General features: G+C 38.2%; 9 protein-coding genes across 9 annotated transcripts; 5 read left to right on the forward strand and 4 right to left on the reverse strand.

The window, feature by feature from the left end:
- Positions 1-263: 263 nt before the first annotated feature.
- On the reverse strand, positions 264-2,859 carry LOC111794493 (ras-related protein RABE1c). Its single transcript, XM_023676532.2, has 9 exons — positions 2,692-2,859; positions 2,475-2,595; positions 2,035-2,107; positions 1,819-1,919; positions 1,445-1,510; positions 1,153-1,250; positions 854-916; positions 675-767; positions 264-535 (listed from the first exon to the last, which is right to left on the reverse strand). Exons 2-9 carry the CDS (start codon positions 2,545-2,547, stop codon positions 455-457), a joined length of 648 nt encoding a protein of 215 aa, XP_023532300.1. The 5' UTR covers positions 2,548-2,595; positions 2,692-2,859; the 3' UTR covers positions 264-454.
- Positions 2,860-3,809: 950 nt separating this feature from the next.
- Positions 3,810-5,180, forward strand: LOC111794538 (protein yippee-like At3g11230). The gene is made up of 5 exons (XM_087124330.1): positions 3,810-3,958; positions 4,068-4,108; positions 4,201-4,312; positions 4,450-4,493; positions 4,921-5,180. Exons 1-5 carry the CDS (start codon positions 3,848-3,850, stop codon positions 4,952-4,954), a joined length of 342 nt encoding a protein of 113 aa, XP_086980456.1. The 5' UTR covers positions 3,810-3,847; the 3' UTR covers positions 4,955-5,180.
- Positions 5,181-5,233: 53 nt separating this feature from the next.
- LOC111794511 (histone H2A) lies at positions 5,234-6,002 on the reverse strand. Its single transcript, XM_023676552.2, has 2 exons — positions 5,700-6,002; positions 5,234-5,613 (listed from the first exon to the last, which is right to left on the reverse strand). The coding sequence occupies exons 1-2, from the start codon at positions 5,904-5,906 to the stop codon at positions 5,371-5,373; spliced, it is 450 nt and encodes a 149-aa protein (XP_023532320.1). The 5' UTR covers positions 5,907-6,002; the 3' UTR covers positions 5,234-5,370.
- Positions 6,003-7,749: 1,747 nt separating this feature from the next.
- Positions 7,750-8,457, forward strand: LOC147792680 (histone H2B). Its single transcript, XM_087124125.1, has one exon. The coding sequence runs from the start codon at positions 7,826-7,828 to the stop codon at positions 8,267-8,269; it is 444 nt and encodes a 147-aa protein (XP_086980251.1). The 5' UTR covers positions 7,750-7,825; the 3' UTR covers positions 8,270-8,457.
- Positions 8,458-9,783: 1,326 nt separating this feature from the next.
- Positions 9,784-10,467, forward strand: LOC111795056 (histone H2B). Its single transcript, XM_023677288.2, has one exon. The coding sequence runs from the start codon at positions 9,870-9,872 to the stop codon at positions 10,326-10,328; it is 459 nt and encodes a 152-aa protein (XP_023533056.2). The 5' UTR covers positions 9,784-9,869; the 3' UTR covers positions 10,329-10,467.
- A 2,562-nt stretch (positions 10,468-13,029) lies between these two features.
- Positions 13,030-14,970, forward strand: LOC111794484 (THO complex subunit 4A). The gene is made up of 5 exons (XM_023676519.2): positions 13,030-13,327; positions 13,414-13,560; positions 13,649-13,717; positions 13,807-13,991; positions 14,579-14,970. The coding sequence occupies exons 1-5, from the start codon at positions 13,169-13,171 to the stop codon at positions 14,733-14,735; spliced, it is 717 nt and encodes a 238-aa protein (XP_023532287.2). The 5' UTR covers positions 13,030-13,168; the 3' UTR covers positions 14,736-14,970.
- Positions 14,971-15,219: 249 nt separating this feature from the next.
- LOC111794498 (17.8 kDa class I heat shock protein-like) lies at positions 15,220-17,619 on the forward strand. Its single transcript, XM_087123907.1, has 2 exons — positions 15,220-16,467; positions 16,596-17,619. Exon 2 carries the CDS (start codon positions 16,831-16,833, stop codon positions 17,431-17,433), a length of 603 nt encoding a protein of 200 aa, XP_086980033.1. The 5' UTR covers positions 15,220-16,467; positions 16,596-16,830; the 3' UTR covers positions 17,434-17,619.
- Positions 17,620-17,755: 136 nt separating this feature from the next.
- LOC111794521 (histone H4) lies at positions 17,756-18,250 on the reverse strand. The gene has a single exon (XM_023676565.2). The coding sequence runs from the start codon at positions 18,184-18,186 to the stop codon at positions 17,875-17,877; it is 312 nt and encodes a 103-aa protein (XP_023532333.1). The 5' UTR covers positions 18,187-18,250; the 3' UTR covers positions 17,756-17,874.
- A 2,878-nt stretch (positions 18,251-21,128) lies between these two features.
- On the reverse strand, positions 21,129-21,672 carry LOC111794519 (histone H4). Its single transcript, XM_023676563.2, has one exon. It carries the CDS (start codon positions 21,602-21,604, stop codon positions 21,293-21,295), a length of 312 nt encoding a protein of 103 aa, XP_023532331.1. The 5' UTR covers positions 21,605-21,672; the 3' UTR covers positions 21,129-21,292.
- Between the last annotated feature and the right edge of the window lie 5,241 nt (positions 21,673-26,913).

Genomic DNA, 26,913 nt, shown 5'->3' on the forward strand with positions numbered 1-26,913 from the left:
TGCAAAGATGATCATTGATGCATCTATAGAGATGATGGATCAGTTATAGCAGCCGCCTTTTTAAAAAGATCACTGATTCCGAATAACATAGGATATAGTATGTAGCATGGGAAAGTAAGTTTTCTTACAGCATCCTCTTAGAGAAAATGAGTACCATTAAGAAGATACGTTCATCATCTTAAAGTCAAAATAGTTGAATATATACAAACCATCCGGTAGCAAACAAATAATTGGGATAACATTGTTTCTGAAAAAAGCCAAAATGAAAAGGAAACAAATAAATCTCTTTATAATATAGACATTATCACAAATGAAATTCTAAAACATGAAAAGTACCTATCTATCTATTACACACTAAATGAAGTTCAAAAGAATCACAAAATAGCTAATAGATGCGCCCATCAATGAAGTATGACAACTTCAATATATGACTACTTCAAAGGGTTTGACCATCTTAAGAACCACAGCAGGATGATTTTTGTGCAGCCTGACCAGCATTGGCTCCCTGGTCTTGATTGATCTTGATCGTCGAAGGCTGCAAACGTAACAAAAACCACACGTCTTCGGTTCATTAATCAAGAATAATTATAATACACAATGAGAAAATAAAAAGTTCGAGCTTTGGTTATTTCTTGTTTTTTTAGGTGAACTATAGCAGAAGAATTATAAAATACCTCAGACTTTGAATCGGTATCAGAGAGACGTTGCTTAATATCCCTTCCTATTGAAAAGAAAACTTCTTCCACATTAAGATTTGTCTTCGCACTCTGTAATGCAAATACCAAATATTTTTCAGCTTACATTCACAAACTATTATGGAAAAATTACACAGGAAGAAGAACAAGCGACTCACAGTTTCAAAGAATTTGATCCCATACTCATCAGCAAGCGCTTGTCCTTTGGATGTAGGCACAGCCTGTAATATAAGGATGTTAAAAGAAATGGTAACAGGCATGGCTTGAGAGAAAGATAATCTTAGTCGAGGATTCTTCAAGAAAGATACCCCTAGATATCAGTTTGGTAATATTATCTGAGGTCCAAAGCATATATCAACAACAGTTGTCTAATATGCCACAAGGTTAGTAGCACAACTATTTAAAGTTGATGCCTTTCTTTTCAGTTTTCATAAGCAGAATGGAAGTAATAACATACCCTTTTGCTTTCGTCCATGTCGGCCTTGTTTCCTACCAGTATCTTGTTGACATTATCAGAAGCATGTTGTTCGATATTACGAATCCAATTTCGAATATCTGAAAAGCATTAGAGAATAAGGAGTGAGAAGGCAAAATGATAGAGAAATGGAAGGAGCTATGAAACATCCATAGGACAAGGCATCATAAATGAAAAGATGAAATCATATTTTGGATCAAATGCAAATATACAAGAACGAATATAATTTGACAAAAGAAAAATCTGCAAAAAGAAATGGCAAAATGGTACTTACTGTTGAAAGATGATTCATCTGTTACATCGTAGACCAGCAAAATGCCCATGGCCCCGCGGTAGTACGCTGAAAAAACAAACAGGTAGCAGAACTATTGAGAAACTCTGCTCATTGACAATTAATGCTACAGCAAAAACAAAAATCCTGATAAAGAAAATACTCAAAGAAAAGAGAATCAATATCAGGACGCTGAACTCCAAGTTCAAATAGCAAAATTAAAACAGTTAGCCATTCCACGAAAGATTTACAATTTAGGAAGAAATCCAGTAATGAATAGTCACAAATCAAATTTCATTAAAATATAACATATTCTATCATGATTCTAGCTTCTAGCAATAGACAAGTCCATGATCATGGAGGTAAGAAAAGAATACCTGTGGTGATCGTACGGAACCGCTCCTGACCAGCGGTGTCCCAAATTTGGAGCTTGATCCGTTTACCATCAAGCTCAATGGTTCTGATTTTAAAATCAATACTGCAGGAGGGGAAAATGTCCTAGTTAGTTCAGAAGGAAACTTTTTAAGTGCATAAATTCATCCCATAATCCCATAAGAAATGGGAAATACATTCATATAGAAAATTATACACACCCAATGGTAGTAATAAAACTAGTGGTGAAGGAACCATCTGAGAAACGTAAGAGAAGGCAACTCTTACCAACACCTGCAAAAATGACCAACAAAAATGAACAGAACCAAAGGAAATCATTAGGTAACATTGCAATGTGAACCAAATCTGTTAAACAGATACAAAAACAGCACATCGATATAATAGAGATGTTCAAATTTACATCATGGAATACACCAAATCAACCAACACGCGTCCTGAATCAACAAATCAAATTCAGCGTAACTAAAATTATCATCCACACAAACTGAGAGATTCGAGAGAGCAGTCCAGATCCAAGAAAAACAAGCATTCTCAATCAATAATTATCGCGTTTTTCGAATCAACAGACCATTATAGGATAACCTCAAAGAAGAAACTAGAAAATGAGGCTCTATTTGAATCCGAAAAGAAAATCACGCACCGCTATCGCCGATTAACAGAAGCTTTATGAGATAATCATAATCCGCCCTAGCTCTTGCAGGTGGAGCAGCCATAACAATTCCAATCAAATCGATTCAACAGAAATCCCCCTCTGCAATAACCTAGAACACAATGAAACAAAACAACCACAATCTCAACAAACCTCAACGAGAAAGAGACGGAACGGCAGAAAAACCGCAAATGCTAGAGAAATGTACCGATTCCGAGACAGAAAACGAGAGAACAGCCGTCAACCGAGTCACCGTCGAGGCGGTTGCGGTGGCGCGTGGGAGGTTAGAGAAAGATTGACAGCGATTTTAGCCAAAAAAGGAAAAAAAAAATTCGAGCGGCTCTCCACCTGTAAAGAGACCTCCTTTTTCTCGGACTTTATTCCCTTTCCCAGGCGGAAGGCTTAAAATGACGGAATTACCCCTTAACCAAATGAAATGGTTATTAAATTTCTTTGACCAATCATTTACAGACAGCTGTCTTACGTGTTCCTTAAACTTTCTTTTATGCCACGTGGGTAGCTGGTTTTGTGACCGTGTTGGATTCCCAAGCATTATTGATACCGAAAGGAAAAATTAGTTGTCAATGCGCTGGCCACCTCAGCAAATTGGGTGACGTGGGCTCCTTCCCTAATACCAAATAAAATAACGCTAGTGTATTTATTTATTCCCTACATTAATATTAAAACTACAAATATATTATTTTGTTTTATATTCTTTAAATCATTATTGGAATTAAAAAAAAAAAAAAAAAAAAAAAAAAAAAAAAAAAAAAACTAGTTGTACATTGTCAAAATAATTTTTAAATTTTTAAATAAACACTATGGTCTCGTGGCTTTGATTTGGCTTCTCCAGAAGGCCTCGTAACAATGGAGAGTGTATTCTTTGTTTATAAACCCATGATCATTCCCTAAACTAGCCGATGTGGGACTTTCATCATCCAACAGAAATCCTTAATTTTTCTCTGAAGTTGATTGAATCTCTCCTTATCTGATTATAGTTACTTTTTCCTAATCTTCACCCAAGTTCCTAAACTTCTCACTACAAATTCCTTCATTATCTTGAACGTGACACTAAAGGTTTCAAAATGGGTTTTTTCTTTTCTCTTTCGGTACATCGCTCCGTAATCAAAGAGCAAAAGAACCAACAAGTGGGTTGTGGTGACGTCAGAATTTACACCCATTTGTATCTATTTAGTAATAGCCTCCTAGTTTCTCGGATCCGGACTCTCAAAACTATATTCATATTCTTAAATATATATATAAAATAAAAATAAAAATAAAAATAAAAAATGTAATATAATTAGTATATATAAAAGTGGGGTTGTATGAAGCGTAATTAATTAGTGGCGTTTGAGGGAATTGAAATGGGGAGGCTATTTCTTGTTGAACACGATCCAAGAGAAGGAGTTCTAAAGGCCTGCAAATTTTGCAACACTTACATCGCCTTGCACCAAAACATAACCGAGGACACCTTCGTAATTTCCCTTTTCTTTTATTTTCTTTTATTTCTTTATTTCTTTCTTTTTACAGTTCTTGAACAACCCCTAACAATGGCTGCCTCTTTCTTTTCCCCATTTTCTCCAGCCTTTCTGGCCATCCTCCCAAGGCTCCATCTTCTCTTCTACGTAACTCACCACTGATTATGCATTAATTCTCATTAATTCTCATTAATCTTACGCTAATCATACTTAATATTTTTTAATTTTTATTTATTTAGGGTGAATTTGGTGGAAAATGACGGTGGAGCCAATCAAGATCTTACTTCTCCTGCACTTTTTCTACAGCTTTACTGTGTCAAATGTGGCGCTTTCATTGGATTCCGACAATACGTTAGTTTTTTTTTTTTTTTTTTTTTTTTTTTTTTGAGTATTTATTTTATAATTTATCTCAATTTTAAATTCATTTGTTACATAATTTTCAATTAAAATGGTTTTAACTTTTTAATCTCTATATTATTTTTTTTCAGTACGACAGCACCCGACGTCAAGGATTTAGTTTCCTTTGCCACGAGTAAGGACTATCCCTCGTTGTATATAAGTTTATAAGTTTTATAAAATAAGATGTACTTCCGTTTTTTTTTTTAATTAAAAAAATATTATTTTAAAAAATTATATATATAATATATATATATATATACACACGAGTCTTGATCAAGATTTAGAATCTTTATTTAACATTCTACGGATTTAATATTTTTTTATGCAAAAACTAAAATTATTTATTTTAAATTAATTTACGAGTAAACATTATTTGTTACCATCTTTTAACATATTTTATTCTTACTCAAACCACTCAATGTTCTTAGCTTATTCAATTTAATCGTGCAATTTATTATTATTATTTCTTTTTAGGATGATTCAACATACTAATTTTTGAATTAATTGTAAATTATATATAGATCTAAGTTGTATTAAAGGTCGTGAATTATTTATCTTAGGAAGGTGGTCGATATTTTTACAAATGGAGATTAAATGATGAATTACTACAATACGGAGGTTAGTGAATTTAATCTTTTCTGGATTTTTTTTTTTATTTTTTCAAGTATAATTTACTAAGAAAACAAATATAAATTTTGGAACAGGTACATTTCTCAAGGATTCATCAAGAACAACATTGAGGATTGAAGATTTGTTTACTTAAACTGAGATTTGAAATTTGTTTTGTTCTTGATCAATGAATTCCATGAATATTTGGCCTCGATCGATCTTGATTTGTTTAACGTAATTCCAACCATAATTATTCTAGAGACGTAAGAACAGAACAAGTCATCAGGTTGATTCCTCGCCGGTAAATTGGTAAATTAAACATATCGATTACATTAATCTCTAGATCTTCGTCTACGCTTACCACAAAACATAGAACCCTAAATTACAGATTCATTCACCGTTTAAGTCGACTTGCTCGGCGACTTTCCTCCCTTTGATGGAGATTTCGGCTCTTTAACAGCCTTATCCGTCTTCTTCGGCAACAGAATCGGATTGATATTTGGAAGAACTCCACCGCTAGCGATAGTTACGCCGGCTAGCAATTTTCCGAGTTCCTCGTCGTTCCTGATCGCCAATAGCACATGCCTAGGAATGATCCTGTTCTTCTTGTTGTCTCTAGCAGCGTTTCCAGCCAATTCAAGAACCTGTAAATCGGAGAAATACAAGATCAGTACAATGGCGATTCTGTTGGTTAAGATGAAGAGGAATCAGAAATGAACGACTCGTTTACTTCAGCGGCTAGATACTCCATCACGGCGGCCAAGTAGACTGGAGCACCAGTGCCGACACGTTGAGAGTAGCGCCCTTTCTTCAGATAACGAGCGATACGGCCGACGGGGAATTGAAGACCTGCCTTGACGGATCGAGAAACCGACTTCTTCTTCTCGCCTCCTCTTCTTCCTCCGGCGCCTTTCTTTGCCTTTGCGCTAACCTCCATTGGATCGTGGTTGAAGGATTTACGGCGGCTGGAGAACTACTGGTGTTCTAATCGACGGTGGTGTAGAGAATGAGCGGATTTGGTTCGGTTCAACAAGGGAAGTTGTTCGAGGTTTTATACCGCAGCGGGAACCGGCCAATGCGTTGGGCGGATACGAGCTCTACTTGATCGACGGTTGTGAATGATTTCTTTTCGCGATCCGTGGCGTTTTAAGATGGACCAATGAGAAACGAGTATAGAGATTTGAATCCTTTGGGGGTTTTCATCGAAAATTTTCAAATTTCCCGCTCAATTTAGAATTTGACGTCTTTCATTATTTGTTAAGGTAATTTCAATTGTTTCTGTTTTTTTATTACTTACCTTATTAATGATAAAAATAAATTGATTAACTTCTTTAAATAAACACTAATTTTGCGACGTTTTTTAAATAGTGTTCTATTGATCGGGTTAATACACGTGTCTGAAAAAACCGAACAACGTATGTATTCATAGCTCTTAGCTCTAGTATATACTTGTCATCGATCGAAAAAGCTCGGCACCACTTAAGAAGACAGAGTAATACGGAAAAACGTATAAAAATATACTTGGTAAGCACTCAAATCATAGGTTATTTGTCATAAATAAGACTCGGTTAACTCCTATGAACTATAAATACATTGAAAAGTCTTACGTTCGGTTTGACTTAACTCAACTGAGTACGTGATAGGATTTTCATTATGGAATATGAAATAAATGAACTATTCATTCCCTCAACAAACACATTTGAAACAGATTTAATTTTATTATGGATTAAAATAAAATATTGATTAAGATAATAATAACTCAACCTTCTGGAATCTTCCTTAGTACGACTTTAACGCCAATAAATTGGCGTATGGGAGAGCCTCTTTTAAAATTGAGAGAATTTTGTGTACGAGAAATTGTCAGGGATAACTATACAATTCGACCCTAGAATTCTATTTATATGACTTAAGAGAAATTATTTATAATGATTGTAAATGTGCAGTATCGATCCATCCACTACCTCGATCCACTTGGCTACATTCGCCCCTACCTCCGCACAGGTTGCGGTCTCGAGATACGATTAGATTCTTACCCTATGACCGCTATCAAAGAGAAGCTTTTTCCTATACGAGAGTTGCAAGTCGTTTTGGAATTAGGGGAAGCAAAGCTTCAACAAGTTGCCGGCCTCCTAACAAAGCTTCAAACAAAGAGGTTAGATTGTGAACTTCATTGATTTGACTGAACTTGACTTTAGGTTAGACTGTGAAATTAAAGGTCGGTGCTTTTATCATATTAAAACTATTAATATAATTCATTTTATAATTATTACAAATAATTTTATTCAAATTGTCAATGAAGAGACGTGTGAGTACCAAAAAAAAATATCTTTTAAAATAAAACTAATGTTTTTCATTCAAATTAAAGATATTTTTTTGTTTTAAAATAATTTAAACACATTATTGAAATATTCGAAAGTCGAAAAAAATAAAAAATATATTAATTTGAATAATTAGAGATTTGTATTAATATAAATTAATAAATAATAAGTTTAACTGACCATTAAAATTATTTCATAAAAAAGATGATTACACAGCCGAAAATTTTAGTGACAAGTCATCCATCCGCAACAGTCCAAAATAACCAATGGAAGACGCCCACGTCGATTTCCGACTTGGCTTCAGGTCCACCCTTCCCACGACTTCTCTCGACCGTCGATTCATCACAAACCCTAACGCTATCCGACGCATTCCATTTAGCCACATCAGCAATCTGTGGCTCCAACCATCAGCCAATCAGAAATCAAATAGATGAGATATAAATATCCATCAACGATCCAAACACCGTATTGATTTCTATTCAATTCCGATTGCTTAGACTTTCAACTAAATTTATCCTTTAAATCTTCTAAGCATCCAATGGCGCCAAAAGCCGAGAAGAAACCCGCCGAGAAGAAGCCGGTGGAGGAGAAGAAGGCCGTAGCCGAGAAAGCCCCAGCGGAGAAGAAGCCAAAGGCTGGGAAGAAGCTGCCGAAGGAAGGCGCTGCGGCTGCCGGAGACAAGAAGAAAAAGAGATCGAAGAAAAGTATTGAGACGTACAAGATCTACATCTTCAAGGTGCTTAAGCAAGTTCATCCAGACATCGGAATCTCCAGCAAGGCCATGGGAATCATGAACAGCTTCATCAACGACATTTTCGAGAAACTGGCTCAGGAGTCTTCTAAGTTGGCTCGCTACAACAAGAAGCCGACCATCACTTCCAGGGAGATTCAGACTGCTGTGCGGCTTGTTCTTCCTGGTGAATTGGCTAAGCACGCCGTTTCTGAAGGTACCAAGGCGGTTACGAAATTCACTAGTTCCTAATTGCTCTGTAGTTCATGTGAGGCGTTTTGATTTCGCCGTTTATGGAGGATTTACTTGAAATTGAAAATTGAGGAATTAGGGCTAGGGATTCGGTTTGTTCCTCTAGATGTTCCATTTGATTCTGTGAATTATTAACAGTTAGATAAGTCTGATATGTATATGCCGATCCTTTATCTGGTTGATTACGATGAACTTCTTTCCATTAACGAAATGTGTAAGACATAAGTTTTGAAAACAAGTAAAATCTGAATCAACTGAAAAGAGATCATTCGAACTTAGTTATGATTTGTAAAGAAAAGAACACTGCAAGTATACTTCGTATGTAATTCTCTCTTAATGATGATGTGAATCAACTTTGTGATCTCTGACAAACTAAACATATCATCACTATCTCTTGCTAGGATAAAAACTATGAATACAATTAGGAGTAACCTTAAATCTAAGCCTGAGGGCATGCGTGGAGAGTATTAAAATATGATCACTAGTGCCTGGAGAATGTTGAAATATGAGTATATTGTATATTTATTTTTATGAATAAAATTATCTTGATATTTTATAAAAATGATATCATGGAAAAAAATTTAGATATTTTAAAAGTAGATCGACTAGTTGTATTATGAACATGTCTCCACTTTATCTAAGTTTTGATTCAAAGAAATACAAAGGATAGAGTGTAATAGTAGTTTATACGAAATGTTTTTTGTAATATTTTTTCGATTGGTGTTAAGAAAAAATGTAAATATTTCTACAACGATTTGTATTCAACATGGGTATGTCGTGGAAGAGTAGTAGTATTCAAATGTTAGTTGATTATTCGTTCGTGGAACAAAACTATCCCAATATAGAACCTCTTGCAAAATATTCATTTCGGGCATGTAATAATCAACACATACATTAATTATATGCATTAACATGTAGATATATGGGGAAAACATTTAACACTAATAAACGCGTGAATTATGATAAGTAGCTTACATAAGAATACTCGTTATATTTGTCCGAGTTGAGTTGTCCAAACCCAACCATCCTTAACACGTGAGGATACCCATGTTAGCTTTGAATCCCTACTCTTTAATGTATGTTGAGGATTATTGAGATTAATACTCGTGCATTAATTAATTAAGAGAAAGATCATGAGTTTATAAAAACGTAACAGTTGTTTTGGGTAATAATTTTTGCTAACTTATGAGACTAAACATCAATTTTATTTTTAAAAGAAAAAATGGGTACCCTGAAATTGACAAATATGGCGTCATAATCGTTTAAAACAGGGCAATATTTGGTTACAGCTCAGCAATCCGCAACATATCTGAGGATCCAATAAGATTCTACCACGTGGCTCTCTGTATGGACGACGAGGTGGCTTTTTCTTAAGTCATTGCTATCATAGACCGTCGATTTATTACCCATCGTAAACCCCATCTAACGTACTATATAAAGCCAGGTCAGCAATCTGTGCCGAAAGTCATCAGCCAGTAAAGACTAATCGACAAAAGATATAAAAACATAAGCCCAAGCGAAAGTATCAGAGCAAACAACTTGCTGAAGTTGTACGATTCCTCAACTTTCCACCGCCTTTTCTTCAACCAAGCAAATTCCAATGGCACCGAAGGCCGAGAAGAAGCCCGCCGAGAAGAAGCCGGCGGCGGAGAAGCCAGCCGAGGAAAAGAAATCCGTCGCCGAGAAAGCACCGGCGGAGAAAAAGCCCAAAGCAGGGAAGAAGCTTCCGAAGGAAGGCGGCGCCGCTGCTGTAGACAAGAAGAAGAAGAGATCGAAGAAGAGCGTAGAGACTTACAAGATCTATATCTTCAAGGTGCTCAAACAGGTTCATCCAGACATAGGAATTTCCAGCAAGGCCATGGGGATCATGAATAGCTTCATCAACGATATCTTCGAGAAACTTGCTCAAGAATCATCCAAATTGGCTCGCTACAACAAGAAACCCACCATCACCTCCCGGGAGATCCAGACCGCCGTTAGGCTTGTTCTTCCTGGTGAACTGGCCAAGCACGCCGTTTCTGAGGGTACAAAGGCGGTGACTAAGTTCACAAGTTCTTAAAACCCTAATTAGGCGAAAGAAATTGAAAACGGAAACGAAGTAGAGTAGAACGCTGTTTTAATTATTACGATGTGTTTATGTATTTGTGATCTTTTGGGTTTCTCAATTTCTTCAAATATAGTTGCTTATGATTTGTGAATGCTTCTTTGATGCTTTATTGGCTATCTGATGCTCTTATCATGAACAATTTCCCATTTGAATTTGATGGGTTTGGTTAATCTTCTGCCGTTTGATGTTATAAATGAGTATCTGCTTCTACTTTTTTTAGGGTCAATATCAGCAATGCAGTTCATCCAACGATAAACCTAATCCGAATTATAGAGCTATGACACAATCAAATCCGAACGAACAAAATGTTGAATTGAATCGTACCAGTCTTTACTGGGGGTTATTACTCATTTTTGTACTTGCTGTTTTATTTTCCAATTATTTCTTCAATTAAATAAAAGAAAATACTAAATAATAGTACGAATTATCTTATCCCATTCGGAAGGATATCATCTCATAATTATCTATGACTGTTTCTGTCTCTAGCACGACCACTTGATGAAATGGGGAGGGAAGTGGGACAAATGGCCGAGACTACTGGAAGGATTCCTCTTTGGACAGTACCTTGTCTCGATCACTTTCCTATGATCTGACGGGTTGTAATTGTTAGCCATTTCCAATGAATCTGACTTGGTATTTTGAGTGTTCTTGTTTTGATCGTCATATGTTGATGTTCTTCACTTGAATGGCATTGCTTGACGTTCTTGGACTGATCATATTGCTTAATCTTGTCTACCAATTTATCTGGTGGTGGTGTTGTATGAGTTATGGCGGCTGTTTGATATCAAATATACACCCAGCAGTTGAAATCAAGCCAAAATGAATAGCACTTGGGTAGTTGGGTGCGCCCATTTTTCTGTCTTTCTGTGTTCTATGGCTACATCAGGATCCCGCTGGACATTCCCGAAGGTGTCTTGTGCTTGCTGGTGAAAATGGTGGAACATTCTCGTTTTGATTTCTTCGTTCCTACTGTCTTGATTTCTTCGTTCCTACTGTTTCTGCAGCTTTAGAGACCACAAGACCACGACCCTCTACAATAGCATGTTATGCTATTGTCTCTGCTTTGAACATAAGTTTACATTTTGTTATACACTTGAGTCATTTTGATTATACATTCGAGACTCGTAACTTCTTTATTCGATACTTTAGGTTTAGATTCTATTGACATGGCTAAGTAAGGACTTAACTATACTTTCGAGGCTAAGTAAGGATTGAATTCTATTGACTTTAACTATACCTTTGAGGCTCGCAACTTGTTTGTTTGTAGAAGGGCTTGACTACACCTTAGAAGCTCTAAACTTCTTTGTTCAACACTTTATGATCGGATTCTATTGATATGATTTAGTAAGAGCATGATTTTGATACTATGTTAGAAACCACGACTATATTATCTATTTCGAGTGTAAACTCTTATGGTTTTGCTTTTAGCTATCCTAAAATGTCTCGTACCAATAGAAACATATTTGTTACTCATAAATTTCTGACCGTCCCCTTAATTGGCAAATGTTTGGACATCTCTCGATTCAATCCAAGATAATGACAATTGCACATAGCCACACTTTTGTTTGGCTTGTTTTTCTTGATGAAAAGGGGGAGAAACTATGTGCTACAAAGCAAAAGTGTAGGGAATTTCCATGGGCCTGGAGAGATTAATGGGCCATTGGAAATGGACCGGTCCATGATTTTGAGCCCAATTGTAAATGTTATTTAGGTTTACCACCGTTTAGATAGGATACAAACTATAACTAATATTTTGACAGTTTAAACTATTAACTAATATCTAAAAATGAGAAAAATATATAACTAACTAATTAATAACTCATATCTAAAAATGAGAAAAATATATAATTAACTAATTAAATCTTTTAAATAAGATAAAATATATTGCTAATCAAATTCTAAGATAAAATATACTATTAATCAAATCCTAAGATAAAATATACTACTAATCAAATCCTAAGATAAAATATACTACTAATCACTCCCAAAAAATAATACCTAAAAATAAAATAAGAGAAAATATATAACTAAGTAGATAAGATAAAATATATGGTTGATCAAATCCTAAAATAAAATATACTAATAACCACTCAAAAAAATTTAAAAATAGAGAAAATGTATAACTAACTAAATTGTGTAGATAAGATAAAAGATACTGCTAATCAAATTCTAAAATAAAGTATACTGTTAATCAAATCCCAGAAGATTATCTTATACGGCTAATCAAATCCTAAGATAAAATATACCCTGCTAATCAAATCATGAGATAAAATATAGTACTACCCACTCCAAAAATAGAGAAAAGAAATATTAATAGGTAAGATATACTCTATAACTAATTATTAAAATATATTATTTAAATATCATATCTTAATAAAATTAAATTCGAAATTTACCCGACATATTTTATTTTTTAGTTTCAAATAACAAATCTAATAAAATTAAATTCGAAATTTACCTTACATATTTTTATTTTTTTAGTTTCAAATAACAAATCTAATAGTTGTGAGTTGAATAAAAGAGGTAATCAATACGACGTCGTAGCGGGCAAACAACGCGTAGAAACCACGACGCGGTCCTCTGAAGTCTTTATATGTTCAGAGAAAAATCGGCATCAGCCCTCAATTTTCTCCCAAACCCTTCACTCTCGACGAAACTGCGAAACCCTAATTTTCTCCTCTCTCTCTCTCTCTCTCTCTCTCTCTCTCTCTCTCTCTCTCTCTCTCTCTCTCTCCCCCTTACTCCCTCTTTCGACTGCTCCTTCAGTGTTTCTGTTAAATTTCTCTTTGAACATGGCCGCTCCTTTGGATATGAGTCTCGATGATATCATAAAGAACAACAAAAAATCCAGATCCGGAATTTCTAGAGGTCGCGGTAGAGGGTCCGGACCGGGTCCCGTCCGTCGAGTCCCCAATCGCGCCGCTAATCGCACACCTTATTCCGCTCCCAAGGTATAGCTTTGAGGATTAGTTTCTTGCTGCCGGTTTTCCTCTCTCGAATTCTGGGTTGAAGTTTTGATTTGTGATTTTGGTCTTAGGCGCCGGAGACGACCTGGCAGCATGATATGTTTGTCGATCAGGGCGCGGGTTTCCCCGTGCAAGCTGGACGTGCCTCTAGCATTCAGACTGGAACTAAGCTCTACATATCTAATTTAGATTATGGTGTCTCTAACGAAGATATTAAGGTATTTATACTTCTTGCTGATAGGTTAAATGATAGGATAGGTTTCCTTTTGTTGTTTTTGTTTTTGCTGAAAGTGATGATTTTCGCAGGAACTTTTTTCTGAGGTCGGAGATATGAAACGCTACGGTATCCATTATGACAAAAGTGGCAGATCCAAGGTATTCTACGAGGCTTGGCGCAATACTGGGTTTAGACTTCTAGTGAATTTTGTATCTTGGTCGAAGTTTAGAAATTCTCTTTTCCATAGGGAACGGCGGAAGTAGTTTTCTCACGACGAGGAGATGCTGCTGCGGCTGTCAAGAAGTACAACAACGTGCAGCTAGATGGAAAACCGATGAAGATAGAGATCGTTGGAACTAATATTGCCACTCATGCTGTTGGTCCTCCCGCTGCTGTGAACCCTTTCGAAAATTTCAATGGGGCTCCTAGAAGGTATTTATCAGTATACCATATTTCTGCTCTGATCCTTGGTTAGGTTTATAATTGGATGCAACAATTGGCTGCAACTTGCTTTTTCAAAACATATTTCGAATTTCAATTCGTGTTTGAATGTCAGCTAATTTGCTATAAGCTACTTTTATGTTTTGGAATCCTATACATATAGATATAACTTTGATAAATATTAGAGTTTTGTTTTCCTTGTATTAATGATTTTAATTTCTGTTTATAAAGAACTCTTACTGCAGTTTGCTTATAGCTGTTGGAGTAGTGAACTTAATGTTTATTTTAGGTTGTGATATGCTTGTAATACTCATTGTCTAGAATTATAATTTTTTTTATCGGGTATTTTTATTGCAGAACGGTTTTCCATGTGGTTTTTTACTTGAATCAATTTTTTTAACCTTTGCTATATATGTACTTATGTGAGCCATCGATTTTCTATTGTATGCACTTGTATCTGAATCTCTTTATTATTTTTAGGCAAGTTTGTTTCCCTTTGGTGCTATTCATTTTATAAGTAAGGCTACCATCCTCTCAGTCATTCTACATCAAATTGACATTTTTTTCCTGTTAAACAGGCAACAAGGTAGGGGTGGTCTGCCATCACGTCAACGTGGTGGTCGAGGTTCTGGAAGGGGGCGTGGGCGGGGAAGAGGCCCAAGTGAAAAAGTATCTGCCGAAGATCTTGATGCCGACTTGGAAAAGTATCATGCTGAGTCGATGCAGATAAATTAGTGGATTCATACATTATTTGGTTCTGTCACCTTCAGTTGTTCTCTGTATCACCACCATTGTCTAAGACTTCGCAGAAAAGGGCTATGGTTATCCTTAGAGTTGGTTTGAATTTCTTACAGCTTTTGGGCTTTCTTTTATTTAGATTTTATATGACTTCAGCATGGTAATGTAATTGACGAACAGTAGTCAGTGTGTACTCTGCTTTCATTCATTAAGTCCTTTCTGTTTCATTTAATGAGTTGGGAATCAAAGTGGATCTATTTCTTCCCACCCTTTGCCCGATCACATCTGCGAGGATGATGTTGGTTTGATAAAATACCACTCCCAGATTGCACAACAAATGAGTTGCAGTTCCTTATTGAGGTAGATATCTAAATCTATATTCTTGTCAGTTGATTATCTTTCTTTCTCCATTGTATCTAACAAATTTACAATTTCCCTTTTTAATGTTTTTTCAGGGAACTTCAACTCCACAAAACTAATATGTAGGCATGAAGTATTGAACTTGTCAAGTGTTGGGTAATGACTAAAAGATGAACACACTTCATAGCATGCTATGGGATCCTACTCTGAGTCAAATTATTCTAAGAAACTACCAAGATGATTTTGTTGCCTTTTTGGACTACGGAATCTTCATCTCTGCCTGCATTTTATCGTAAAAAGACCTGCTTAACAGGTGATATCTTTATCATAAGTAATTGTTGGTCGAACTCCTGCAACGTGGTGGTATACTACTGCTGTGCTCATGGTGAAAATCCGCAGAGCCGTGAATACATGAGAGCAGGCAGGCATATTTGAGGTACCATACCATCACTGTTGAGGACAGCTCCAAGTTCTTTTCTTTTTCTTCTTTCTTGAATTTCTGCCTAGTGCTAGCATATGATCTTCTCTCCTAAGATGATTGATTGATGGCATTATGAGATTTTGGCGGATGATCAATGAGCGCGGTAGAAACTTCATCTCTTGGCAACATTTAAATACCCATATTTTCATTTGTTTTTTTTTAAGTTAAAACCAACGTGCCCTGTGGATTGTGTTGCGGTGTGTTATTTATTGATGATACTGGTACCTGAGCGTGGATTTTTTAACATCACTGCATTTAGAACCCAAAAGTGGCCGGCTGTGAAGTTTGGATTTCAGCTTCTTCATCTATTGATTGACAGGAAGTGTCTTACCTCAAGCTTGTGCCTGCATTGGTGATGCCTTAGTATTGTTAATATTGAATGTATCTGGATCTAAGTAAGTTTTGTAATTTGTTAGTTGGTTCACAATTTGTAGTGTGTGATTTATGGATATGTTAAGAGGTATGTTAAGTGGTGTTGTGGCATTAATTTCCTCCATTATGGTAGCTGGTTATAATAAAGTCATTTGACAATCTAATTTTTTCAAAATTTCTTATTTATTGTGTTCTATATATTATTGAAGATGGGTTTTGTTTTGTTCCAATCATTAATTAAAATATCAAATTGGATAGTAATTATGTGGGCCCATTAAAGGTTTATCTAATTAAGAACAGCGAAACTTGTCGAGAGCCCCACTGGTGTGAAGGCACATGTGATTGCATGGTGCTGACAGCGATAATCAATTGTGCCATTTCTATGGCCTAACTTCCAACTTGTCTATTTGATTTCGATTCAATAAAAAAATACTTTAAATGGGTCGAATTGGCTGGAGTCGGGCGGTGGTGTTAGGCCTGGTCCACGCAGTTGGTCCAAAGAAGCCCATAGTTGAGGCCCAATAAGAATGGATTGGATCGAAATTAGTGTGTAGGGTTGGTCCAAAGAAGCCCATAATTGAGGCCCAATAAGAATGGATTGGATCGAAATTAGTGTAGTTAGTCCAAAGAAGCCCATAGCTGAGGCCCAATAATAGTATGGATTGGATCGAAATTAGTGTGCAGAGTTGGTCCATCGAAGCCTATAGTTGAGGCCCAATAAGACTGGATTGGATCGAAATTAATGTGTAGTTGGTCCAAAGAAGGCCATAGTTTAGGCCCAATAAAACTATGGATTGGGTCGAAATCCGTGGAGAAGGTGGTAGAAGATACTAGAAAAGCCCCCGAAACCACTGGCATATTCTGTTGCTTCCTATTTAAATGCCTTTGATCCCAGCGGTGGAAGAGCATCGACAAACCACAGCAAAGCAAACAAAACTCCAATTCTATCAATCTTCAATATCAGTTTTAGCAATTCTATCTACTAATTCCCCAACAACCATGTCGCTGATTCCAACCATTTTCGGTGGCCGCCGGAGCAACGCCTTCGATCCCTTCTCCTTTAACGTTTGGGACCCTTTCGAAGGCTTACCATTTTCAAGCTCATTGGCCAATGTGCCTTCCTCTGCTGCTGGTGAGACCTCTGCTTTCGCCAACACCCACATCGACTGGAAGGAGACACCAGAAGCCCACATCTTCAAGGCGGATCTTCCCGGGATCAAAAAAGAAGAGGTCAAAGTCGAAGTTGAAGAGGGCGGAGTTCTGCAGATCAGCGGAGAGAGAAGGAAAGAAGAGGAGGAGAAGAACGAAAAATGGCATAGAATTGAACGAAGCAGTGGGAAGTTCATAAGGAGATTCAGGCTACCGGAGAACGCAAAAGTGGATGAGGTAAAGGCCGGCATGGAGAATGGGGTGCTGACGGTGACGATGCCTAAGATTGAAGTGAAGAAGCCGGGAATCAAGACCATTGACATCTCTGGCTGAAGTCGGAAAACAGAGTGGCTTACAATGGAAGGTCATAAAAACAGAGTGATCGGTCTGGTCGTATACTGAACACAGTGTTGCACATTTAGTCGTTGATGTATAAGATACGAATATCTAATTTACTTAAACTGATTGATGTATCGGTTAATTCACATTTAGTCGTATACGAATATCTAATTCATAAAAGCTCTAACAATCCTCAACAATTTCTCATAAAAGTTCTACCTCCATTCGAAACTCGGTATTTGGAAATTTCTAAACCAAGTAGCCTACAGATTCAGAAAAGAACAAATCGATCTATGTTGCAAAAGAGAAACAAAGATCATGGAAACAGTAAGCACAATTCTTCATTTCAAAATCGGAAAATTAGAGAGCAAAGTTGGCAAAATGTATAGCAACAGAGACAGAGAGAAACCAGTTCAATATCCAAGATCTATAAACCTAGCCTCCAAAACCGTACAGAGTCCTTCCCTGCCTCTTCAAAGCATAAACCACATCCATGGCGGTCACCGTTTTCCTCCTAGCGTGCTCGGTGTAGGTCACAGCATCGCGAATCACATTCTCCAAGAAGATCTTCAAAACACCTCTGGTTTCTTCATAGATCAATCCACTGATACGCTTGACGCCTCCTCTACGAGCCAAACGACGAATTGCAGGCTTAGTAATCCCCTGGATATTATCTCTCAAGACCTTCCTGTGTCGCTTTGCTCCTCCCTTTCCCAAACCCTTGCCTCCCTTACCACGTCCAGACATTTTCGGAGAGAACTGAAGAAGAGGATTGATTGGGAAATTTAAATTTGATCGTAATGAACGAAGAAGAATGGGTGGGGAGTATTTATACGAGTGCAAGTTGAGCGCGGAATTATTTTGTTCGTTGGATCGTTTGTTAATCGACGGCTAGAAAGGTCGATCCACGTGAAGCTTCCGCGGATTTGGAATTTGAAATGTGATTTTTGGCGGGTAGAAGAGAAATTTGTAATTGCCGGGAAATACCCAAAACTTATGCGCTCCGTTTCTTTTTGTTGTGAATTTTAAAACACCAAAATAATTCTAAGGTGGTTTTGTAAAATTATTTAAAAATTAATTAATTAGAGAGCTATATAAAGTAATTAAATTAATTTATTATTGGATGATATGTCACACTAAAAAAAGTTTATTCAACTCAAATGGCAAATGGAGAGAGTATTTCCCCTTAATCGAGGTTCGACTCCTTTTTCTTTACCAATCTATTAGCACAACTAAGTTTAGGGCATGACTCTTATACCACGTTTGATGAAGCACGACTCTCCACAATGGTATGGATATTGTCCACTTTAAGCATTATTCCTCCTTAATTGAGGCTCGACTCCTTTTTCTTTTGGAGTCCTTTGTTCAACGTTTGAGAATTTATCAATCTATTGACACGACTAAGTTTAGGGCATGACTCTGATACCATGTTGGATGAAACACAACTCTCCACAATGATATGATATTGTTCACTTTGAGTATAAGTTCTCATGGTTTTGATCTGGGATTTCCCAAAAGTTCTCACACCAATGGAGAGAGTATTCTTTGATTATAAACTCATGATCATTCCTTAAATTAGCCGATGTGTAACTTTCATCATCCAAACGTGAGCACATAGTTCATCACCAGTTTTAATGTATGTGCATGCCAAAGGCATATAATTCATCACCAATTCTAATTTATATGCATGCCAAAAGTTGGTTCAAAATATATTATAAGGGGAGACGTGTAACTCTTAATTCTTCTTGAGCTTTATGGTATAAACATGTAAACTTACTTATGGGTGGGAGTAAATATTGCATAATCATTTCATCGATTTCGAAAGAGCACAGTATACATCAATCATATCAAAATCACATTATGAAAATTGTGATACCAAGAGAGAAATATATACATATACATACATATAATATAGTTGAGCTCCGCTACCACTCTTACAAGTATGTAGCCCCATGCACTCCAATTGTTGCCACCTCTCTTATTTGTTCTTTTCTTCTTCCTCCTCGACACGATTACACACCAGTTATTGTTGCCTGACCTTACTCCGTCGTTGCTCGTCCACTTCATATCACTTTGTAGTAGGCCAAACTTAGTGAAGGAACTCCCAAAAGCTACCATTTGCATGCGTGCTGTTGCCACTATACTCATCCACTTTGATGCTCGTCCGGGTCACACCATCAATGAGTATCCATTTGAATGAAAATAATGGTGAGTCTTGAGAGCCTTGTTATTTCATACTCAATTTCAACTTCGAGTTGTGACTTGCCAATCACATTCACTTATGAATTTTCGGTATAACAATCTGCTTATCGACCTAATCTTTGCGTACGAGAACGGTGGGAATCCTTATGGTTCCTCGGTCATGCCAAAGGGTTGAAGGACGCAAGGCAGAGTCAAGGAAAGCAGGAAGCATATTCCAAGATGCATAGTAGTGGGGTTGAGTGTTTTGACATAGAAAAACAAGACAGAAAAAGGATGACAGGACGGTGAGAACTGGGAGAAAATTACCTCAAATTTTCAACCCTAAGAAGGTAAAAAGCTAGTGGATTTTGAATAGTTATAAAGAACCTGAAAAGGGTTTGAATCATGAATTCATGTCTATTCCCAGCATACAATATAACAAAAATTTACTGAAAAAAAATGCCCGAACTCTAATGTGTTCGTGAGATCCCAATTGGAGAGGAAAACAAAACATTACTCATAAAGGTGTGAAAACTTCTCTCTAACAAACACGTTTTAAAACTTTGACTAGAAGCTTAAAAGGAAAAACCTAAAGAGAATAACATCTATTAGCGGTGAGCTTAGACTATTATAAATAGTATTAGAGTCAAGACACTGGGCTGGGTGCTGTGCTAGTGAAGACGTTGGCCCCCAAGGAAGAGTTATAAGTATTTGGAAACCCCTCCTAACAGAGGATTTCAAAACCTTGAGGAAATACTCTGTTATGAAATGCTCTGTTAGGAAGAAGGCAAATCAGACAGGCATGTAAAACTTGAATTACAATCGTTGTTTTGATTTACAGGCAGCATATGACACACCATAGCGGTAGCTAAACTTAACGGGTCATGAACACTAGACTGTAAAAAGCTAGAAAACAAGAAACAAAATCAGAATCTTTCATGATTTCACAAATAAGGAGACTACTCAAACGCACCATAGAAACAAACAACAATGAAATCCATCCGTGCATAAATATATAGAAGTTACCTGGTAACTGAGCTTTCAAACTTCTCCATGAAAAGCACAGCAGCATGCAGGGCAGCTTTACCATAGGAAATTATCTTCAAACAACGAAAAAGACAGTCCCGGGAGAGCTTTAAAGACGGCAGGCACCCTAATATGGCTTTTCACCTAAACTGCTTTTCTATGAATCTTTCATAAACATAAACTGGTTAAAAGTTAAAGGTTCTGAGCATAAAAACAATCATTCAGAGAAAGGATGAGGAAATTTGAAGCTTACAACATTGGATCAGACGAATAGATGTTCAATTCAACCAATGCTTCAAAAGATATTCAACTTCCACTTAAACTAATAGGTAAAATTAATGACGAAACGGATTACATATGATGCATATCCGGAATCTGCATACGGATACGAGCATTCCACGAAATTCAAGGAAGTTAGATCGTAAACTAGAAAGCGTTAATTCGAAGAAATGAGCTAAATGTCAATAAAATGAGGAAATGGATGAAGCCAAATCGAAGTTTTATAGAACATCTCTTCAATAGAGTAAACATTTCATTGCTTCCCGACTAATGAGGAATTAAATTACAGAAAAACCTATAAGTGCGCCTACGAGATACTAGATCAAAAGAAATGATCTACAGTCATTCTACAAATTAAACCCTAAATCTAACCTCCAAAACCATATAAAGTCCTTCCTTGCCTTTTCAAGGCATAAACCACATCCATGGCGGTCACCGTCTTCCTCCTGGCGTGCTCGGTGTAGGTCACAGCATCACGAATCACATTCTCCAAGAAGATCTTCAAAACACCTCTGGTTTCTTCATAGATCAATCCACTGATACGCTTGACGCCTCCTCTACGAGCCAAACGGCGAATTGCAGGCTTAGTAATGCCCTGGATATTATCTCTCAAAACCTTCCTGTGACGCTTTGCTCCTCCCTTTCCCAATCCCTTGCCTCCCTTACCACGTCCAGACATTTTCACAGAGAACTTTCGAGAACGAACAGAATTGAGTTGGTTAGAAGTTTTGAATATGATGTATGAATGGTACCGATTCCGGGTATTTATGGGAGTGCAAATTCGAGGCCAAATTTTAGAGCTAAGCTGGGAATACTTTCGCCCGTTGGATCTTTTGTAGATCGACGGTTGTGAAGATCGATCCGCGTGAAACCTCTCGGGATTGTGCTTTGGAAATGTAAATTTGTGTTTTATTCTTTTTAATGTTGGCGGGCAACGGGAAATTCCTTGATCCGGGCAGCGGGAAGGCACAAATTTTGGTAAAAAGTCGAATTTCAATTTACAATTACATTAAATTCATTTGTGGCGCCATTATATTTTTAATCGTAAAAAATAAATATCAATTTAAATCAAATATTAGCATAACTACTACAATTAACTCCATTATTTAATTTTTATAAATATTTCAAAATTATTTTTTTAATTAAAAATTTTGTTAAAATATTGGAACAAAAAAAGTACCTAACTAAAATTAAAATGAATTTAGTAAACTATTACTCTTTATGGTACATTTGTATGATAATGGAAATATTAAGGCTGGTATTGATATTGATACACCATTTAGAAAAATTAATAATGGGAATCACATCCGCTATCCATAAGCCAATATGACTGTCTGTGTTTAACGGGGATCATACGTGTAGCAGCTCAAGCCCACCGCTAATAAATATTGCTCGATTTGATCCCTTACGTGTTGTCATCAGCCTCATGATTTTAAAACGTGTCTATTAGGGAGAAGTTTCTACACCCTTGTAAGAAATGTTTCGTTATTCTCTCCAACCTAATGTGGGATCTCATAATCCACCCCCTTGAGAGCCCAGTGTCACAATCGCGGTTTCTAGGCAGCGGATTTGGCGATTGTGCGGCACCCACTCTCAGCACTGAGTGGGTTAAGCCTACTTCGAAGTACGTTGCCTACGGTCAGGCAACGTGAATACAAACCTCGGGTCTCGATTTCAAGAGAAGATTTTAGAAAGAGAGGGAGAGAGGTTTTAGAAAAAGAGTTTAGAAGTAAGAGAGAGATTGGTGTTATATGGGAACGCAAGCAAAAAGGCAACAACAACGGCTTACTGCATATAACTTATCGGGTAGAGAGAAGTTGACAACTAGTTGTATCCCCCTATAGTAGATTTTGAGGCATTTCATGTCTACCAGACGTAGCCATGACATCGCCGAAACGTCATATTCTTAGAGAAAATAAGAAAGAAGCAATACAACATGAAAGCGGTTAAAGAAAGCAATAAAGTAGTACAAGGCAAGGGTTTCGGCGTGTCACGGGCATGCGGCCATGGGCGACATGCCTTGGACAAGCATGATCGTGACATCCTCCCTCACTTAGTTGGTTGACGTCCCTGTCAACCGTCTCATTTCTTTGAATTCTGCGATGCGGTTGTCTACAGGTCGTCGGCACATTCCCAGCTGATTTCTTCTTCTGGAAGTCCTTTCCACTTGACTAAAAATTCCTGTAAGTTACACGTAGGTTTGCCAATGCGACGGGTTCGCTCAGCCAAGATCTCTTCTACTTCCTTCTTACTCGAGTCCTTCATCGTTATTGATGGTCGTGTCACTTGGTTGCGCTGCTGGTCGTCGTCGTTTGGATGGTATGATTTGAGGTTGCATACATGGATGACAGGGTGAATTCTCATCCATGTAGGTAGTTGGAGACGATATGAAGTCCTTCCGACTTTCTTAATGACCTCAATTGGTCCCTCATATTTTCGCACTAGTCGCTTGTCCCGATTCCCCCGGAATCTAAATTGTTCTGATCTCAGCTTGATCATTATTTAGTCACCATCTTGGAACTCTAATGCTCTTCGTTTGCGGTCTGCCCACTTCTTCATTCTTCTGTAGACTTTCTCTAAGTACGCTCGTGCTCGTGCTATTTTGGAGGTCTGCTTCCACTCTTTGGTGAAGTTGTACGCTTGAGGGCTTCTCCCACCATAAGGATGGTCAATGACATGGGGCATGAGTGGTTGTCTGCCGCATACTATTTCAAAAGGGGTTTTCCCTGTCAACGAGCTTTGTTGCCAATTGAAGCTAAGCTGAGCAACATCGAGCATCTGAACCCAATTCTTTTGTCGCGCATTGATAAAGTGACGTAAGAACTCCTCAAGCATACTGTTGAACCTTTCTATTTGTCCATCAGTTTGGGGGTGATAACTCGAAGAGACATTTAGGCTCGACCCCAATAGTTTGAACAATTCAGTCTAGAAGGTCCTTGTGAATCTCGGATTGCAATCGCTGACAATGCTGGTGGGAATACCCCAATAGCCAAGCATGACTTGCGGGTTGGGATAAATGTGACATATTTAGAGAATCTGTCGATGATGACCAAGATCGACTCTATTCCTCCTACTTTGGGGAGGTGTGTGATGAAATCCAGAGAAACACTTTCTCATGGTCGAGACGGCATCGGTAGTGGTTCTAGTAGTCCCGCAATTTTGTTTCTCTCAACCTTGTCTTGTTGGCAGATAAGACAGGCCTTTGTAAATTGTATCACATTGTCGCGGAGGTTCGGCCAATAGTACCCCTTTTTAGGAGGGGATAGGTTCTTTTTCACCCGTTGTGGCCTACCCATGGTGTGTCGTGACATTCTTTTAGTAGAAGTCTCCTCAAGTTCCCCGAACGGGGATGTAAAGACGATTTCCTTTGGTGAAGAGTAAATTGTCTTCGACCCAAAATTGGCAAGTCTTCCCCTCTCTGGCTAGCTGCATGATGGCCTGAGCAGCGGGGTCTTTGGCTAGGTGTTCCTCGATACTTCCCCATATCGTTCCTGTAATACCCATCGGATAAAATATAAAAATAAATAATAATAATAATAAAATAAATAAATAAAAAGAAAGCGTGGGCAAGTGGCACTGTGCCCTGCCACCGTCGAAAACCGCAGGCAGCAAAAGACAGTCGCGATTGAGACCCACAAGCGCCCTCTGATCGATTAGGGGAAAAGTTTGAGGATTCTTACTGCTGAGGCTCGAAGCTTGAGGTTAGTGGAGACAAAGAGTCGAAAGGGGCGGAAGGAAACGGAGAATTGAGATATCACTTTGGATTGCGGTTTCTAGGCAGCGAATTTGGCGATTGTGCGGCACCCACTCTCAGCACTGAGTGGGTTAAACCTACTTCGAAGTACGTTGCCTGCGGTTAGGCAACATGAATACAAACCTCGGGTCTCGATTTCAAGAGAAGATTTTAAAAAGGGAGGGAGAGAGGCTTTAGAAAAAGAGTTTTGAAAGCGAGAGAGAGAGAGAGATTGGTGTTATATGGGAACGTAAGCAAAAAGACAACAACAACGGCTTACTGCATATAACTTATCGGGTAGGGAGAAGTTGACAACTAGATGTATCCCCTTATAGCACATTTTGAGGCATTTCATGTCTACCAGGCGTAGCCATGACATCGCCGAAACATCATACTATAACGACCCGACTTATCATATAAGTAGCGGTCAGGGCCGTTACGAAAAATAATGTGATTTATTTGGAAAAGAATGAAAACCATGCAAAACGATCATTTATTAGAAATCAAGTGTGGGGTACCCCTTTAAAAATTTTAAAAAAGCAGTCTACATAATGCCATCGGCCCAATAAGGGAGTTCCTTACGATTTATGGTTGTCGGCTATTGATGAAATTTTTCCAAGCATGAAGGGTCCGGAGGAACATAGATTGAGTTGCATGACCTACCTGTTACGCGAAGATGCTAAACTGTGGTGGCAATTAGCCTCCCGGGCGATTGTTGCAGACGAGGATGACATCACCTGGAGGCAGTTTAGAACAGCATTTCTCCGAAAATACTTCAAACCAGTGGTGCAATATAAGAAGCAACGTGAATTTCTAAGCATAGAGCAGGAAAACAGGTCAGTAGAGGAGTATGAACGAGAGTTCACCCGTCTGTCCCGTTTCGCCCCAATAGTCTCAACAGAAGAGCTGAAAGTAGAATGTTTTGTTATGGGTTTGCGGCACGATGTCCGAGGAGCAGTGTCAACTCACCTTCCACCTGACTATGCAACAGCACTCCGACTTGTCGAGACGCTCGACGATAGAGAATATCCAACAGAAGACACCCAAACCCACTTACACACGTCAATTGACCAGAAGAGAAAGAGAGAGCAGACGTCACCTACCTCCTCAAAGGTACCTTGGCACCAGGCCAAGACAAATTTAAACCAAGAGCGCAGGCAACCAGAGGCTCGCCCACAGAACACGCCACGTGACAGACCACGTTGCACAAACTGTGGGAGACGTCACCCAGGAAAGTGCAGGTTTAAGAGAATAGGGTATGTTTCAACTGTCACCAAGAAGGCCACGTTGTCGCGCATTGCACCCAAGAGAGAGCAACTAGTACCAATAGACCCCCTGGTAACCAACCGACCTCAAACCCGAGGCTAGCTCCGCAACAAGGGCGAATGTATGCTACCACTCGCCAGGAGGCAGAAAACTCCAACACTGCAGTCACAGGTACGCTCTCTATTCTTGGATACTACACATGGGTCTTATGTGATTCAGGGTCAACCCACTCTTTTATCTCCACCAATCTCGTAAAATACGCAAGAGTAGAAGTTAAACCGCTAGGGTACGGGTTGTCTGTGGGTACCCCGGTAGGGGTAAGTATGGAAGCCTTCGAGAGGGTAAAGGATTGTTAGTTGTGTGTGTCAAACCACACAATGGATGTGATCTTAGGGATGGAGTGGTTAGCTAAAAACCATGCATCCATCGATTGCTTTAACAAGGAGGTTGTGTTCAGACCTCCTAGTCAGCCAAGCTTCAAGTTCAAGGGGACAAGGATGGGAACGGTCTCGAGGATAGTCTCGGCATTAAAAGTAAGGAAGATGTTATCCTAGGGTGCTTGGGGGATATTAGCTCATGTGGTGGAATTAGGGCGAACCGAGGCGAGCATTAACTCAGTGCCAGTAGTGAGAGGATTTGTCGACGTGTTCCCAGAAGATCTCCCAAGCCTACCCCCGTAGCGTGAGGTGGAATTCAAAATTGTACTTGAGCCAGTAACAACCCCTATATCAAGAGCCCCATACAGAATGGCCCCTACTGAACTGAGAGAACTAAAGTTGCACCTTCCAGAGCTACTAAACAAAGGCTTTATACGACCAAGTATCTCTTTGGGGAGTCCCAGTGATATTTGTGAAGAAGAAGGACAGCTCTATGCGCTTATGCATGGACTATCGGGAACTTAACAAAGTGACAATTAAAAACAAGTATCCTTTACCCCGGATCGATGACCTGTTCGATCAGTTGCAAGGAGCAGTTGTGTTCTCAAAGAC

The sequence above is a fragment of the Cucurbita pepo genome, chromosome 5, assembly GCF_057944985.1.
Source record: "Cucurbita pepo subsp. pepo isolate OVF chromosome 5, ASM5794498v1, whole genome shotgun sequence".
NCBI classification, from domain to species: Eukaryota; Viridiplantae; Streptophyta; class Magnoliopsida; order Cucurbitales; family Cucurbitaceae; genus Cucurbita; species Cucurbita pepo.